At 40.3% G+C, this 16,567-nt stretch overlaps 1 protein-coding gene across 1 annotated transcript in view; it reads right to left on the reverse strand.

The window, feature by feature from the left end:
* Positions 1-1,845: 1,845 nt before the first annotated feature.
* Positions 1,846-16,567, reverse strand: part of VPS36 (vacuolar protein sorting 36 homolog (S. cerevisiae)) — a 31,832-nt gene continuing 17,110 nt past the window's right edge. The window contains exons 7-14 of the mRNA XM_010835656.1: positions 11,419-11,451; positions 11,221-11,298; positions 10,464-10,598; positions 8,777-8,842; positions 7,182-7,246; positions 6,491-6,575; positions 5,336-5,412; positions 1,846-5,242 (exon numbers count right to left, since the gene is read on the reverse strand). Of these exons, the coding sequence (XP_010833958.1) occupies positions 5,149-5,242; positions 5,336-5,412; positions 6,491-6,575; positions 7,182-7,246; positions 8,777-8,842; positions 10,464-10,598; positions 11,221-11,298; positions 11,419-11,451 (633 nt within the window). The 3' untranslated portion in view covers positions 1,846-5,148. The remainder of the gene's footprint in view (positions 5,243-5,335; positions 5,413-6,490; positions 6,576-7,181; positions 7,247-8,776; positions 8,843-10,463; positions 10,599-11,220; positions 11,299-11,418; positions 11,452-16,567) is intronic.

Raw genomic sequence — 16,567 nt, forward strand, 5'->3', positions numbered from 1 at the left:
ATCCATACATGACCACAGGAAAAACCATAGCCTTGACTAGACGGACCTTTGTTGGCAAAGTAATGTCTCTGCTTTTGAATATGCTATCTAGGTTGGTCATAACTTTCCTTCCAAAGAGTAAGCGTCTTTTAATTTCATGGCTGCAGTCACCATCTGCAGTGATTTTGGAGCCCCCCAAAATGAAGTCTGACACTGTTTCCACTGTTTCCCCATCTATTGCTATGAAGTGATGGGACCAGATGCCATGATCTTTGTTTTCTGAATGTTGAGCTTTAAGCCAACTTTTTCACTCTCCTCTTTGACTTTCATCAAGAGGCTCTTAAGTTCCTCTTTACTTTGCCTCCATAACCTCGGGCAAATACTTAACCCCTCCTTTCCTCCACTGCAAAAGACATCTAATGTAGTCATACTGAAGTTTTGTGGTGAATGAGTGAAATGTATAGAAAGCAATTTGCTCAGTGTTGATCTCTCAGACACACACTCTCCCTAGAAACCCACTCTGCCTCAATCGAAGTTGCAAGGGCCTGGGGTCAGTGTGCTTGGTCAATTTTTAAATAAGAGCATTATTGAGATGTTTGGTCATTTTTGCTTTAATTTGAATTCTTGCCAAACTGTTTACTATATAGTTAAGACAGTTTAATCCTTTCTAAAAAGAAGCCAACAGAAATTTAAAGGAAAAAACTTTCAAAAGAACCGTGGTATGGTCTTAGCTGTATTAAACTAAAACAAGCTGGCTGACAAAGATATCTTGAGTAAGTGACTGGTCAAGGGATCTTTTGCAAATTGTGTAAAATGTGTTCACTATCTCAATAATACCCTTTATATAAATAGGGAGATTTTTTTCCCCCTAGATAACACTCTGAGAGACAAGCTTTAACTGACTTGTGATTATTAGAGCACAAGAAAGAAAATGATTGACCCAGTTGTCACATTGTGAAAATAAGACCTTATGTGTGTGTTAATCTAACTTTTCTGGAACGCTTCCCACATCATGGACCTGGCCCATGTTATGGAATTTGAATAAGACAGCGTATCTCAGACAGGCTGAGGCTGGACAAGTGTGGATAAGAAGCCTCTTGGAAAGAGAGTAAAGGACACAGACTAAAGTTGCAGACTCAAGACACACTATAATTGAAAAGCCACTCAACTGAGTGAATACTTAACTAGGAATTTACCTTGTACAATTATTGATGTAGGTCACTGGGAATTCCAAAGAGGTGTTGTGTGATATTCCTTATAATTTAAAGAAATCTAATTTCTCTATTTTCTTGTGGCATCGAGATAACAGAGAACAAGATAAAAGACAGTCAAGTGTTGAGCTGGCCAAAAAGTTCGTAAGAGCTTATGGAAAAACCCAAATGAACTTTTTGACCAACCCAATATATGGTTAATTGGGTTTCAGAATAGTAGTTGTGTCCCGGAAACAGATTTTTCTAGAGCAGGTGGGAATGAGCAAAGTATGGTTTTGATTATTAGGATAGGGGTGGGTGGATGGGAGGAAATAACAAAGGGACGTCTGAACAAGGGCAATGTGGCCCAGGAAGAGGAAGGGCCTGATCAATGCCTTCCCCTGACCATCTCTTGGTTCTCTTGAGCCTAGTGGATCAGCTCCTCCTCTCCCACCAGACCTTCTCAGACGGTCCTCCATCAGAACAGAAGCCTCCCTCCTCTGTCCTCCAAGCATGGTACCCGTGCCCCTGCCATGGCACAGACTTCATTCCCATCTTCAGTTAAGGCTGCTCACATGTCTATGTCCCAGTGAGGCTACCCTCTTAAAAGCAGGGCCTGCATCTTATTCGCTTCTGTATCCCCCAGTGGCCCAGTTCCTCACACAAAGTCAACAGGTATTCAAAAATGTTTCTTTTTATTGAATTCAATGAGAGATGAAAGTAGGGTGAAGTGAAGCCCATTTATAAGCAGGCACACACACGGGCGGTCGCTCATTTGGTTGTCATTTCGTTGGACGCTTACTGTGTGCCAGGCCTCACTCTAGGCTGAGGGCACATCCGTGAACAAAGCAGAGAAAAATCTCCGCCCCCGTGGAGCTGACACTTAAGATCTATCATAAGGAGTAGGATCAGCGATACGTTTACATAAATTCAGCCATACCTATCAGCATAGTGAAGAAAAAGGAAAACAAAAAAGACACACTTAAGTACTTTAATTATTGGTACTACAAAAGTCTACTGTTGATATATAGTCTTTTATTATATATTTTACTTGCTATAGTCATAAAATATTCATAGCCATGTATCACTTTACAGCCATTCTACTTGTAAGATTATATAGAGAACTTTATTGGCAATTTCAGAGATTTTCACGGATCATTTTGAGCATGCTTGATTCCATCCTTAAGCATAGTCCTTAAAACCTACCCATCATAGAAGTTGTGACTCTACTGTATCAGATGGAAACTTGGAGGTTGTTGGGCAAGGAAGAACCATTCTAAATATCTGAACATGAGAATAATGACATGATAAATCCATGTCTGGTTGGCTTAGTCTGGTAACAGGGAACAAGAGATAGTACCTTCACATATATACACATGGTCAGTCAACAGTGGAATTCACATCAAGAATTAAAAAAAATAAAAAAGAACAGTTCATGAGTCATTTCCCATTTTTTAAGACAACTAAAATAGTAAGACCTTGAGGTCAAAAATATTTATAATCAACTTGATTATAAAATCTAAAAGAAAAAATCTTAATATATGGGTTTATTCTGACTAAACCTTTATCATTTTCATACATTTTCAAAGAGTATTTAAAAAGAACACCAAGTCAAGAAAAATCATTTTTAAATTTTGCAATAATTTTACTCTATACATTAATACCAATCATTTAACCCTGAAAACATTCTTCACTTGTACAATGTAAAAAATTGGACAGTATGTGACTAGAAATACTCCATTATCATAAAGCTACAGATTTGTGCTTTGAAGAGCAAAGTTAGAAAGCAAAAATAATAATATAACAGTGATAAGCACCAAGAAGACGGAACTTTTTTGCACTTAGGGCCTGACTGGTTGTATTCAAACATAACCTCTACCAACAAAGGAATGAAAATGACACCTTATTTGGCAAAAACAAAACACAAAGAACAAAAATACACATATAGAGGTCTGGAAACAGTGAAGAATGCCCACTTTAAAACAATAAAATCAATCATACCTGTTTTTTAATTAATGTGACATTTGCAAAACTAGATTCATGTCACTTTAGTTCACTTTATATAATTCAGACTGCTCCATTTTTGTTAATGTGTTGTCACACCAGTATAAATAAATATGCTGACTCATGAGTCTGCTGTAACGAATCAACACCATTAGAGCTAGAAGACCCAGTAGCTCTAACAATCTTAGTTGCAACTCATTCCAACTGGTGAAACAGATTATTTATCTGTGTAATTTTTAAAAACTTTGGCCAGATGAGATATGGAGTGAATGAGATGAGTGTGTGTGTGTGTGTGTGTGTGAGACAGAGTGCTTCCCAGAGAGGAGTGACATGCCAAAAACCATACACAATGGCTCCAAAGACTTGGGCAGCCAGACACTGAATTTCCCCCCAGACAAATGAGAGGGGATGTTAAGGGGTGTGTCATCACCACGTGGAATCAGCGACAGATTTGGAACTAAGTCAGGATGCTGCAGCCACGACGTTCCCATGACACTGGAGGATGTGAAGCAGCAACAGGGATCAGGCAGGGGTCAGGGATCGACTCTGGCTGCACGTGGAGGGTTTCCCTGGGTCTGCAGCTGAGGGTGCCCGGACCTTGCCCATAGGGCATCTGCAGCAGCCCGGCAGTGGTCCTCCACTTCTTAGTGAGGATGTCTCAGGGAGCCCAGAGTCTCAGCCTGAGCGTTCCTGCCTCCTGGTCTCAAAGGTTCTCTCAGTACAGATACCACCCGTTTTAGAGGCTTGGCCAAAACCTATCAGTGACCTTCCACTGCCAACTCAGCCTTGAAAGGGGCTCTCCCTGTGGTGTCCCTGAGTTTGAGGTAATGCCATCGGACTGTACGCCGTGTTGCAGTAATGAAGTCAGGCGGTCACTAGAAAACTCAAGCGATCTGGATTCAATATTTGCCAGTCATCTCAGTAATACTTCCTAGTGAGAGTTTCTCCACACAAATTATAATGTGTGAAGCAAAGGAAAAAAATATTGCTAGAGGATGATAGAAAGAGTTTTTTAAAGTTCAGCAGTAAAACTCCTCAAGGGAAGGAAAAGGAGACATATTAACATTTCCACTTTCTATTTGTCCATCCTTGGCTTTGAGGTAAAAGAGCACCAAGGTTCATGTAAAGCTAGTTCAAGGTTCTTCCAGGCTCCTCCACCCACACAACAATCTGAGGGAAATCCTGAACAGTCTACTTCCCAAATTTGTCACCTTATCTCCGGGCATGTCCATACAGCTCTTTAATTCACTAGCAAAATCCACAGCAGTTTTTAAAACAGAATGACATAGTTGCATTCTTTAAATGCCAGCCATGAAATCATCACTTAAAAAAAAAGAAAAAGGAACTAGTCAGATTATATATATGGAAGTCAAGAAAACTTCTCTCTTTTTTTTAAGCTGCTTTATTTGGTCTGCTGAAGACATGCCTATGGCTGCTTCTAAAAAGCCCTTAGGAAGAGCCTTACGTGACATCCTGCAGTTGGATGTTGTCAGGTTCTTAAACTACACTGTAGGTCTAAACTTCTTCATGAAAACCCCTCAAAGGTGCACACTAAATGCAAAGAAAACTTCTTTTATAATTCAGCGAATTTCAGTCAAACCAAAATAACGATCTAAACTGTCCAAACATGCAACTTCTCCTTCTCCCCCAATGAACTAAATTCTTTTCTTTAAAAAATGGTCAGATTTGAAGATCGAGTTAAAATCCACCAAATTTCCAGTTAAACTCTGAGGGTTTCTATACAACGGTAGCATGATTTTGAATTCATATTGGCATTCAGCTTTCTGTATTTTTCCTATATATATCCTAGAGAAGCTTCCTGGATCATAATATTTGGGGAGAAATTAAAAGGGTCTTGTATGATACTACAAAGTTCCAGTAATTCTGTTTATCAGGGTTTACCCTTAGCTCAATGGCATTCAACCTCTCCATGATGCAAGTATATGGATAACAAGTTATTTCAGATACAAAACTCTTAGCTCTGTGTCATAAATAAATTTGGGTAAAACCGCAAGCCTTCCACTGAATCATCTCGGCAAAGATGGCCCATCTTCTCAGCAAGAAGCAACCTAGGAGTCAAGGGGAAAAAAAACACCATCATCCATCCATTCATTCAGAAACACAAATGATAGCTACAAGTGAGCAGCAGAGACCTTGCTTACCTCTCTTTAGCCAGAAGGACAGACATTCCCACGAGCTTAGCAAACTCTTCTGATGTTAACGATCCCTTCTCTGAAACCTAACAGAAACACAGAGCAGGAAAAAAAATGTGATCATTTAGGCCACCTCGGTACTAACCTGAGAATATCTATGTGTATACTCAGGAAATAATTGACTGAATTTTCTACTAAAATCACTCCAGAACTAAAGCTTCTTCACTAATGCTTAAGCCTACAAAAGTGGAAGGACCCAAAACAAACACTGTAGACTGAAACATTGTGTAATAGGGAGTGTGTGCGTGTGTGCGCGAGGTCCCTTAAGTGCTGTCCAACTCTTTGCGAACCCACGGACTATAGCCCGACAGGCTCCTCTGTCCATTGAACTTTCCAGGCAAGGATGCTGGAGTGGGTTGCCATGCCCTCCTCGAGGGGATCCTCCGGACCCAGGGATTGAACTCGTGTCTCTTAAGTACCCTGCATCCACAGGCGGGTTCTTTACCACTAGCGCCACTTGGGAAGCCCAATAAGGGCAATGTACTTCATAGTCTGAAAAGGAACATACAACAAATTCTAACTGAGTGCATAGTACATGCTCCAGCGAAGGACCCTTATACACAGGACTGGTTTTAAGTATGTGATCGGAATATGTATAGTCTTGAAACTTTCATCAAATTTAAAATAAGAATATTTCAAGGTCCTAACAAATAATCAGTTTGGCCAGCAAAATCCACCTAAACTACAGTTGCTTTCCATATTTTTTGAAGCAATTATTTTACAAAACAATTTGCAATGTTTACAATGCAGCTTACGTGGGTATGACTAAAAGAAAAAGTTCAATCATGGGTAACACTCTGACAAAGTTAAAAACTTACTCTCAAGGCTGAGTTTCAAACAGAAAGGGAGTAAGCACCTCCCTCATTCTAGCTCCCCTTACTTACAAAATGTTATGAGTGTTGGCAAGTTTCAAAGAGCTTTCAAAGTATAAATGTGATGAATAGTCACTCATTGTTAATGATCAACCGTTTTCAATTGGGTCTGTGAACATTACTTTTTAGCAAAGTTAAATTCAAAAGGAAATCCTGTTTCTCAAGTTGCTAAGCACTGGGGTCTTCGGGGGGCAAGCTCTAACGAGGGAGGGAGGAAACGGGGTCCCCGTACCGTCTCCAAGGCTGAGGCCACCATTTCCTCCTCCTTGTGGGACTGAAGTTCAATGACCATGACGCCACTGTCAAACACGCGGAGTCTAAAAGTCGCAGAAGGGAGAACAAAGCCGTGAACATCTGGGATCTTGGACCCTCGGGGAGGCGAAAATATTTTTTTACTTTCATTTATGCCCAGGTCTGAGGGCAATATTAACACAAAACAGCATTTCAGATATAACGACCATGGGTGACTAAAGCATAACCAAAAAAGCTCATAAACAGTTAATGAAATTCTGAACTGTAATCCACATGCTAAGTAAAATATGCCTGGCTACTTTTTTTAAAACCTGAGGATAAGGAAAACACAATTCACAGCTGACTGTACTTCCAGGTCTCCAGAGACTAAGACAAAAAAAATTGTGTAAGGACAGAAAGACTGGTCACTGTGACCTCATGGGAGGAGCCCACATTGGCAAGAGTCTGACCACCTGCCCCTGAGGCCTTGCACAGCCCTGAGAAGGATGGAAGCTGGGATGACAGATGCCCATGGTACCAGGTGATTCCTGCCCACATGTGAGAAACAAACTTCCAGAAGAGTGATGTATATGCTGGCTCACCACGCAAGAGGACAGACCTACAGGGCTGTTCTGTCTACTCAGGGTGGAATTGTGACAACAGACGGCAAACTTCCCACAAGGTTCTTTTACCTGAGAGGTAGTTTCAGCGCTTCCAGCATCTTGCATGCATTCACTAAATCTTCTGGTGAAAGCAACTAGAGAGGGGGGGAAAAAATACAAGTTTACCATTTACACTGCAAATTTAATAGAGTGATGCTATGTAATTATGATGACCACTCAAACAGAAGAGATAAGTGTAAAATGATCATGCGTCAAGGATTTTAGGTGGCTTACTCACTTACAAGGCAAAAAGGATTAACAAAGAAGCAAAGACATCTATTCATTAGAGCAGTGCTATCCAAAGAAATATAACACAAGTCATATAGGTAATTTAAAACCTTCTAGTAGCCACGTTAAAAAATACACAGATTAAATTAATTTTAATGTATATATTTTATTCAACCCAAAAGAGCCAAAAATTTGCCCTGTAATTGATATAAAAATCATTAATAAGATAGTTAACACTTCTCTATTCTATACAAAGTCTTCTAAATCCAGGGTGTAATTCACACTTACAGCACACTTCAATTTGGACTACCTGCATTTCAAGTTCACGATCGTCACCTGTAGCTACGTAGTGGCTACCCTTCTGGCTCACGTGGCCTTGAAGAATCAGCTCAGTACAGTGGTGACCAGCAGCTGTGAGTCACACGGAATAGCTCCGGAGCCAGTCCAGCCTGAGTCCCAATCTCTGTCACAAGACTGTCTCCTGGTAGAGCCGTGGTCAAGCTTTTGAATCTTCCTGAGCCTCAGTGTCCTCATCCCCTAATTGTCCCCGAGATGGGGAGAGTAAAAGTAGCTACCACACTGAGTGATGGGGAGGATAAGCAGAGAACACGTGCAGAGCGCCTGGTGGATAATAAGTACCCACCGGGATGATTACTATGACTGCTCAAATTAAAACACAGAGCAGAGGGACCTCCCTGGTGGTCCACTGGTCACTTCCAATGCAGGGGGGTGTGGGTTCAATTCCTGGTTGAGGAGCTACGATCCCACATGCCGTGTGGCACAGTCAAAAATTTCAAAAAAACAAAAAAACACAGAGCAGAGCTTTGACTTGGGGAACCTGGGTGAGCACTGGAGACACATGTGTGAGCTATCTGCGTGGAGGGCAGAGAGACTGCACAGACAGACCCTTGGAGGCCAAGGACATGTGAGTGGAAAGGACAGCGAGAGCTGAGGTGTAGCTGGGGCTGATTCTAAGCCAAAGGAACAGGGCAGCTTCCCCACTGTGTTATCAACAGGCAATCTGAGTCCAGCCAGGTTCATTCAAAACAGTTAACAATCACAGAGTAAGGTCACCAGGCATAGTCTTGCTCATCACGACACAAACACAGGCTATTAGAACGCTGAGGTATCACTCAATCTAAACCCTATCTTAAAGGTAAAAAACCTGAGTTCCAGAGAGGTTAAGGAAGCTACTCAAAGTCACTGAGCAAAACCAGGAACAGAATCTACCCTCTGGATCCCAGGGCAGTGTTCTTTTTCACTGCACCACACTGCTTTTCAAAATATCAATACTTTTGATATTCACAGCCCTTCCTCAGATTGTATTCATTGTAGGAGAATTTGTATTCTATCAAGAAAGTCTATATTTAGCCAAAAGCATATCTAAAAATTCTTACTTCCATTCCTCGAGCTCGGTTTACTAAACAGTACACCTCCGTAAGTGACATTATTCCCCCTCGTTCCTGTTAAAATATTAAATAAAAAGAAACATTATAATTAGCACTAGTTAGCACTTCCTAATAGAAATCATAATCAGAGCAAAATCATAAATTATAAAATTTCTTAAGAAGCTTTTGAAAACTATATTTACACACCAGGAACCTATTCAGATACCAGGAGGCACTTCAAATTCCCTATTTGGACTTTAATACTATAATTACTGTTTTAACATTTACTTAAATAAAAAGAGGGGTTGGACACTATGTTTCAAAAAGTGTATTTAAATGTTTTAAGTTATTCCAGCTAATAACTAAATAAATGATGGAATTAAATATCACCATTTTGCAACCCCTAATGAAGTAACAGATATAGATAATGACTGTCAGTAGCTGTTAATATCACACAAAAAAGATAATCATATATAACATACCTTCTGATGGAAACGCACAAAACCCTCTATGGAATATTTTTATTAGGACAAAAAAAAAGAACTTCTAGATATAACTACCAATTTACAGGGAACACATAAGATGGTGAAGCATGGTAACTTACAGTTAGCAAAATCCAACTCTGAAACACTGTAAGATAAACTACTAGCTTCTTCAGTAAATAAATTGTATGATGGGAAAAAAGAGATGGGAGAAGGAAAAACCCATAGAATTAAAAAAAAAAAAAAAAAACCTTGAAAGAAATCAAACATTTGCAATGTATCTTGGCTTGAACAAATCAACTGCAGCAGAAAATGTGAATACTAACTAGGTATCCGATAATACTAAAAAATTATTTTTTAATTTTTAGGTGTGAAATGGGATTATAATCACATTTAAAGGCATCTTTATCACTATAATTACATAGTTAAATGTTTACAGGTAAAGGGATATGATGTCTGGGATTCACTTTAAAATAATTTTGAGTGGAGCTGGATGATGGGGACATAGGGATTCATTATGCTATCCTACTCTGTCATCTGTTTGAAATATTTCTTAATACAGGTGCTTTAATAAAGTTTTGATTCCCTGAATAATGTTAAACTAGAATATGAAACTTTATTATGAAGTTATTAATAGCACACGGTATATGAAAAAAATGTGTCTAAAATATATACAGATTATATATTTCCTTTTGAAAATAAGAGATAAGAAAGACTTTTTGTATCAAACAGATTTAGATATCTGAAATGGAAATTAAAAACAATTTAGAAAATTATTGACAAAGAATCACTGCTAAGTGCTAAGTCACTTCAGTCGTGTCCGACTCTGTGCGATCCCATAGAAGGCAGTCCACCAAGCTCCCCCGTCCCTGGGATTCTCCAGGCAAGAACACTGGAGTGGGTTGCCATTTCCTTCTCCAATGCAGGAAAGTGAAAAGTGAAAGTGAAGTCGCTCAGTCATGTCCGACCCTTAGCATGGACTGCAGCCTACCAGGCTCCTCCATCCATGGGACTTTCCATGCAAGAGTACTGGAGTGGGGTGCCATTGCCTTCTCCAAAGAATCACTGAACTAGTTTAGTTTATTACTGCAAGGAAAAATAACATGTTGGTTGAATAGAAGCCACATCATGAAAGGAGTTAAGCTCTTAAGACCTCTGATGACACAAAAATAATTTAACACAATTTAAAGAGACCATTAAGATTTTGTTTTTACCTCCAAAGGTGCCTGCAGTATTCCAGCCAGCTGTTTGGCCAGCTGCATGTGGTACTGTGTGCCGGAGCCATAGGTCTCCCTGGTAACCGGGTTAGCTATCCCCATGCTCAGCAAATAGGATTTAAACCTGATGGTCTATAAGGAGAGGGAAAGATACACAAAAAGACTATGCAGATTTAGTCTCTCTACCCAGCATCTGAAATCCATCAGACATTCAGTTCCACTCGATTATTTCTATATCTACCCATCTCTTCTACTGTGTTTCTATGCTGTGAAATATATGAGTGAATTCCTAGTATTTCCTGGCATAAATCGGATCATTACTCTCCTCCTGCCTTAGTATCTCAGTCTCTATTTACCCCACAGGTTTGGTGGCAGATGAGACTCAGGTAACAACCATCCTTCTGCTTAATGTCAACCAAATGATAAAACCAAAAACCTAGGAAAACAGCTGTGACCAGATTGTAGACAAATTTAATGAAACATATCAAACTCAAGGGTATGTCAAGAACAAACTTCCACATTTCAGTATCTCTTATTTTCTACATTCCAGGAAAAGTACTGAAATATCCTTTAATTCTGCTAGAGCTAACAAAGTTTTTATGGCTGACTTTTTCTTCCACATTGTCATATATCCTCAAGTCCTACAAGAAATCAAACACTATTTTAAGAAACAGCATGCTGGTAAACCACCAGAATGCCCTTGTGTTATCTCTGTAATCTAGTTCTCAAAGCCTTAAAGAGGCCACCCATTTACCTCATCTTCTGTGATGTCACCTTGCTTATCTTTGATCTTATTAGCAATGGACTTTGATAACTCCACCATTTCCTTAGCCTGTCAAGAGAACAGAAAAAGAGCAAAAAGAAATAATGTCCCTAAATGTCTGCTAACAAAATAAATTTTCAAAAGTGTATTATAACTGGCATGAATTTAATACATGTAAATGACATATACCTTGACCATTAGCTTGCTGAGGTCTTCGAAGGCCTGAAATGAGAAATGAGATTTTGTTGGAATTTGTCTAAAGAACTGAGACGTTTTAAAGCAATGAAGCACTCTATTTTCTTCCCTATGATAGAAATTTATGAAATTTTCTGACAAATATCAACTTATTTATAGGAATAGTTATATAGTCATAAATCTACCTTATCCTAAAGAATTCAGTTTAGCTTAGAAGCTGTCAAATTTCCAAAACCAACTACAAAAAACAAATTTTCAGAAAGAAAACAGTTACTGATTAAACAAACAAAAGGTGACACAATAGTTTAGAAAATATTATCTCTTTGACACAAGTAAGAAAATTTGTCACCGGTTTTTCCCAGATAAGAGGTCAGGAATCACAGGTGTCGTACAGTTTTCCTGGCCGAAAATGGCAACATGCAGCTGCAGGAATACTTCTTTGGGTCCAACAATTTCGGCTTTAATAGCAGGTGTGATTAACCAAAACCATAAACCTCAGCCTTGAATATTACACAGATTATACTTGTAGCCTTGGCTAAACTGGATATCACAAGAGAACATTTAAATACCACCAAAGCATATCTAAATAAAACCCATCAACTGTTTGATGTACTACAATGAATATCCATCCCCTCCAAAGGCCTCTTCAAACTTGATCAGATATATTTATAATTCAAGTATTTGTGGCTCAATGATAAAGAAGTTGCCTGCCAGTGCAGGAGACGGAGGTTCGATCCCTGGATCAGGAAGATCCCCTGGAGGAAGGCATGGCAACCCACTCCAGTATTCTTGCCTGGAGAATCCCATGGACAGAGGAGCCTGGCGGGCTACAGTCCATGGGGTCACAAAGAGTCGGACACAAATGAGCACACACTCACACACTTCCAGTGCAGAATAGCATCTAACTCATGTGCACAGATGTTACTTTTTAAAACCAATTAAGCAGCTTATCATTAATTGAAAACTCTTTCAATCCACCGAGAACAGCGGTCCACGGGTTCAGCCTGGCTGATGCCCGTCTTAATGACATGCAGGAACGTATCCCCCATCTGCAGAAAGACTTTGCTAAAAGAATAGAGTGCTGTGTACAATTCTTATGGTCAACTCACTGGGCTGCTACCGAAAACAAAGGGGAACGAATGTGCACACACCTAACAGGAATTTCCTCAGATAAACAAAAGGCTTAAACACTGGATTCTTATCAGCAGCGGCCAGCAGATGCAGGAAACCTTTTGTGGGAAACTTTGGGCAACGGCCCTGAAACTAAGGCTATTCAAATGTTTAAATGGAGGGCAAATCGCATACCAACCTCATTTTCAAATACAATTAAAATGCAGACACTTTACACACTTAGATTTTTACTTTGCATATACAGTTACTAGATTTCTTTTACCTAAGTGAAAAGAAAAGACAACATTTCTAAATTTTTATATGGTAAGTCATTGTATTTACTGTATTATATTTTCATAGAAAAAGTCTGCTGAAAATAATGGTAAGTCTATGTAGAATACACAAATTAACCCTTAATGTGCATAGTCCATAAAAAATAAATACAAATATTTTAGTATTTTGGAAGAAGTACCTATAAAAAAATTCTAGGTAATTATAAAGCATAATTAAAAGCGTCCTCACTTCTATTTCTATTATTATTCTAAAATTTGGTATTAGCATTGAACATGTTAGTTGCTCAGTTGTGTCTGACTTTTTGTGACCCCATGGACTGTAGCCCACCAGCTCCTTTGTCCATGGAATTTGCCAGGCAAGAATACTAGAGTGGTTTGCCACTTCCTACTCCAGGGGATCTTCCCAATCCAGGGATCAAACCCACATCCCCTTGTGTCTCCTGCATTGGCAGGCGGGTTCTTTACCACTGCGCCACCTGGGACCATCTGGTGAAGAAATCAATGACCTGCATAAAAGCCCGATGCTTGTGTGGACTCCCCTGACTATGCAACTCTGAAAACCACACTGAAGTGGAATAACAGTTCATAAGCTAAGAAAAACGCTATTCTGAATACCACGTTAGTATGGCAGCCTTTGGAAAAGGGAATACTGATAATGCAAAATTGGTTCATTGCTCCATGCCACCTCCAAGCGTCACACAGAAGGGTGACTACAAAAACCACCGCAAGAGGACAGCGACAGCACCTTCTGGGTGGCAGAGAGTGCTTGGGACATAGCAGACCACGCTCGTCTGCAAATCAGGAAACCCAAGTCCTCATAACCCTTGTTCCAAGTCTCGTCACCAGCCCTGAGATGATCCCTTCTCTGGATAGTAAGAAGCCCTCTCATGAGAAAATGCTGGAATTTTATGGGACTAGAGGATTCAGGGAAGATGGGGGCTGTGGCAGCATCGTTTTTGAATCTCTCCAAATCCCACCATAAACATGGGCCAACAAGATCTCAAAACCTCTAAGACCCACAGGCAGCATATACAAAGAAGCCGAGTGACGAGATCTCCACAAGAACCCCAAGACACAAGCTAGTGGAGACAAGCCACCGAGAGCCCCAAGAGCTCCTCATCTTAACAGTGAGGCAGAGAGAGAAAAGGGAGGCAACAGAGCAACCGACAGACCTGAGGAGAGGAGACCCCGACCCAGCCAGCAGGCATCACTCGAGAGCAGACGGGCAAACCTGAGGTCAGGGACTGAAATGGAGAGAGCTTTGCCCACTTCAGCAGTGGATGAGGGCAAGGGGTCCTCAGGCAGGGCTGAAGCAGCCTGTAAACTCTGGAAAGGGCCCCCCACCCCCAGGCTTCCCGGCCAGGACAGGAGCCCACATCGGGGAGAAACTACTGAGACAGGAATCAAAACCTGAGTGAGGCAGGGGTAACATAGGAAGCGGGGAAAGGGTCAGCTAAAGACAGGGGTGGGCATGGGGCCAGGAAACCACGGACGGCAAGTCACCTCCCTCGCGTGCCCCGCATGAACAGAGCACAAGAGTGAGCACTGTGGAGTAAGAGACGCCGCCCTGAGCTAGGCCTTCCTCTAAAAATTCAGGAAAACTAATTTCACATGAAAATTAGCAACAGCAAAGTATCAAGGTCAAATCCCACACAAGGTTACTACAAGAAAAAAGGAAAATCAGGAGCCGAGTAACATTACAGATAATGAAAGAAAGCCAGAAAGACATGTTCACAGATCGGATCGAAAATTAACCTTCAGTTTCAAAATGAGCTGATAGATGTTGATAAAATGATAGAAGTTGTGAAAGAACACCATAAATCAGGAATGAATTTTTTAAATCATTTTTTAAATAAAGCCTATACTAGGAACTTGCCTGGTGGTCCAGTGGTTAAAACTCTGTGCTTCCAACGCAAGGGGACCAAGTTCCACCCCTGGTCAGGGAACTAAGATCCCACATCTAGCAGGCCATGCGGTGTGGCCAAAAATAAATACATACAATGAAAAGTTAAAGAAAAAAAAAAGACTATACTACTAGATGAACACAGGAGGAATAAACACAACAGATAATATCTTAAGAGAAAAAAGAGTGAAAAAGAGGACATTTTTCTAAAATAAAAAAGCCAAAAAGGGTTGGGAAGAAAGTCATAAAGAGGGAAGACTGGCAATAAAGCTGCAACATACAGTCTCAGAAGAAAAAGATACCAAAGCGATTATTGAAAATAATAGAAAAACATCTCTGAAATGAAAAGAAAACATGTCTGAAACCAAATACTGAAAGCATACTGTGTCCCTGAGAATAACAATCCAGAATGACTAACACTTAACATTCTAGTAAAATGACAAAAGATAAAAAAAAAAAAAAAAAATCTGTTGAGCATCTAGAAAAAACAGCAAGTGACTTTAAAGAACGGAGAATATGAGGTTTTCACTACTCTGGCGGCAACACTTCATGTCAGACGAAAAAGTGAAAGTCACACATTGAAGGCACTCAGGAAAGAAAATGTGAGCCAAGGACTATAAATCCAGCAAAACTGACCTTCGTGTACAAGGAACACGGAGATGCCAGAATTCAGGGAGTATTATTCCCATGAGCACTTTCTCAAACATCTATGAGAGGATGAGCGTCAGACAACAGAAATGAACAGAGGGAAGTGAATGTAGGGACCAGGCGCATCACACACAGTTTTTTTCACGAATGAGACTGAATGACAGGGGAAATGGAAGAGGGTACATGGTGGCTGAATGCACAGACAGTGTATTAATAGATACAGCACACCTATGTTTTACATTTGGGAAGAAAGGTAAGAACATATACAAAAATATATATATATATACTTTTTAACTGTTTTAGTAATTCTTCACTAGTGTAGTCCTGAATTTGAATAAGAAGCATTAGTGTGACCTCTTGACACACTTTTACTAAAAAAAAAACCCTAGCTTTTTCCAGTGGAAAGGGTTACAAATAAACATCAACTCAATAGAGATGCAAATTTCTAGCAGGCAGATTATGGTTTTGAAATACTGCTGCTGCTGCTGCGTCGCTTCAGTCGTGTCTGACTCTGTGTGACCCCACAGACGGAAGCCCACCAGGCTGCCCTGTCCCTGGGATTCTCCAGGCAAGAACACTGGAGTGGGGTGCCATTGCCTTCTCCGTTTGAAATACTACTTCTCCTTAAAAGAAACCTTGACTAACACAAGTATCTGGTAACTATTTGCAGTTTGGACTTTATTTGATTGAGGTAAATCTTTGAAATTCCATAAACAGCACTCATCAATGGAATTTTACTTACAAACTATTATAAAAAATTATAAAAATTACTTCATAAAATCATTTCATAAAAATGCAAGACCATTTTCATATAAACATGGGAAAACTGATGATGTTGTACATGTATTAACTGACTGCCCAAATCTAATGCACTGCTCATTTTTTAAACTAGAGTTCCTTCCCCTTTACTTGCTGCTGCTGCTGCTGCTGCTGCTAGGTCGCTTCAGTCGTGTCTGACTCTGTGTGACCCCATAGACGGCAGCCCACCAGGCTCCCCCGTCCCTGGGATTCTCCAGGCAAGAACACTGGAGTGGGTTGCCATTTCCTTCTCCAATGTATGAAAGTGAAAAGTGAAAGTGAAGTCGCTCAGTCGGGTCCGACTCCTAGCGACCCCATGGACTGTAGCCTACCAGGCTCCTCCGTCCATGGGATTTTCCAGGTAAGAGTACTGGAGTGGGGTGCCATTGCC

The sequence above is a fragment of the Bison bison genome, unplaced genomic scaffold (assembly GCF_000754665.1).
Source record: "Bison bison bison isolate TAMUID 2011002044 unplaced genomic scaffold, Bison_UMD1.0 scf7180017864048, whole genome shotgun sequence".
NCBI lineage: Eukaryota > Metazoa > Chordata > Mammalia > Artiodactyla > Bovidae > Bison > Bison bison.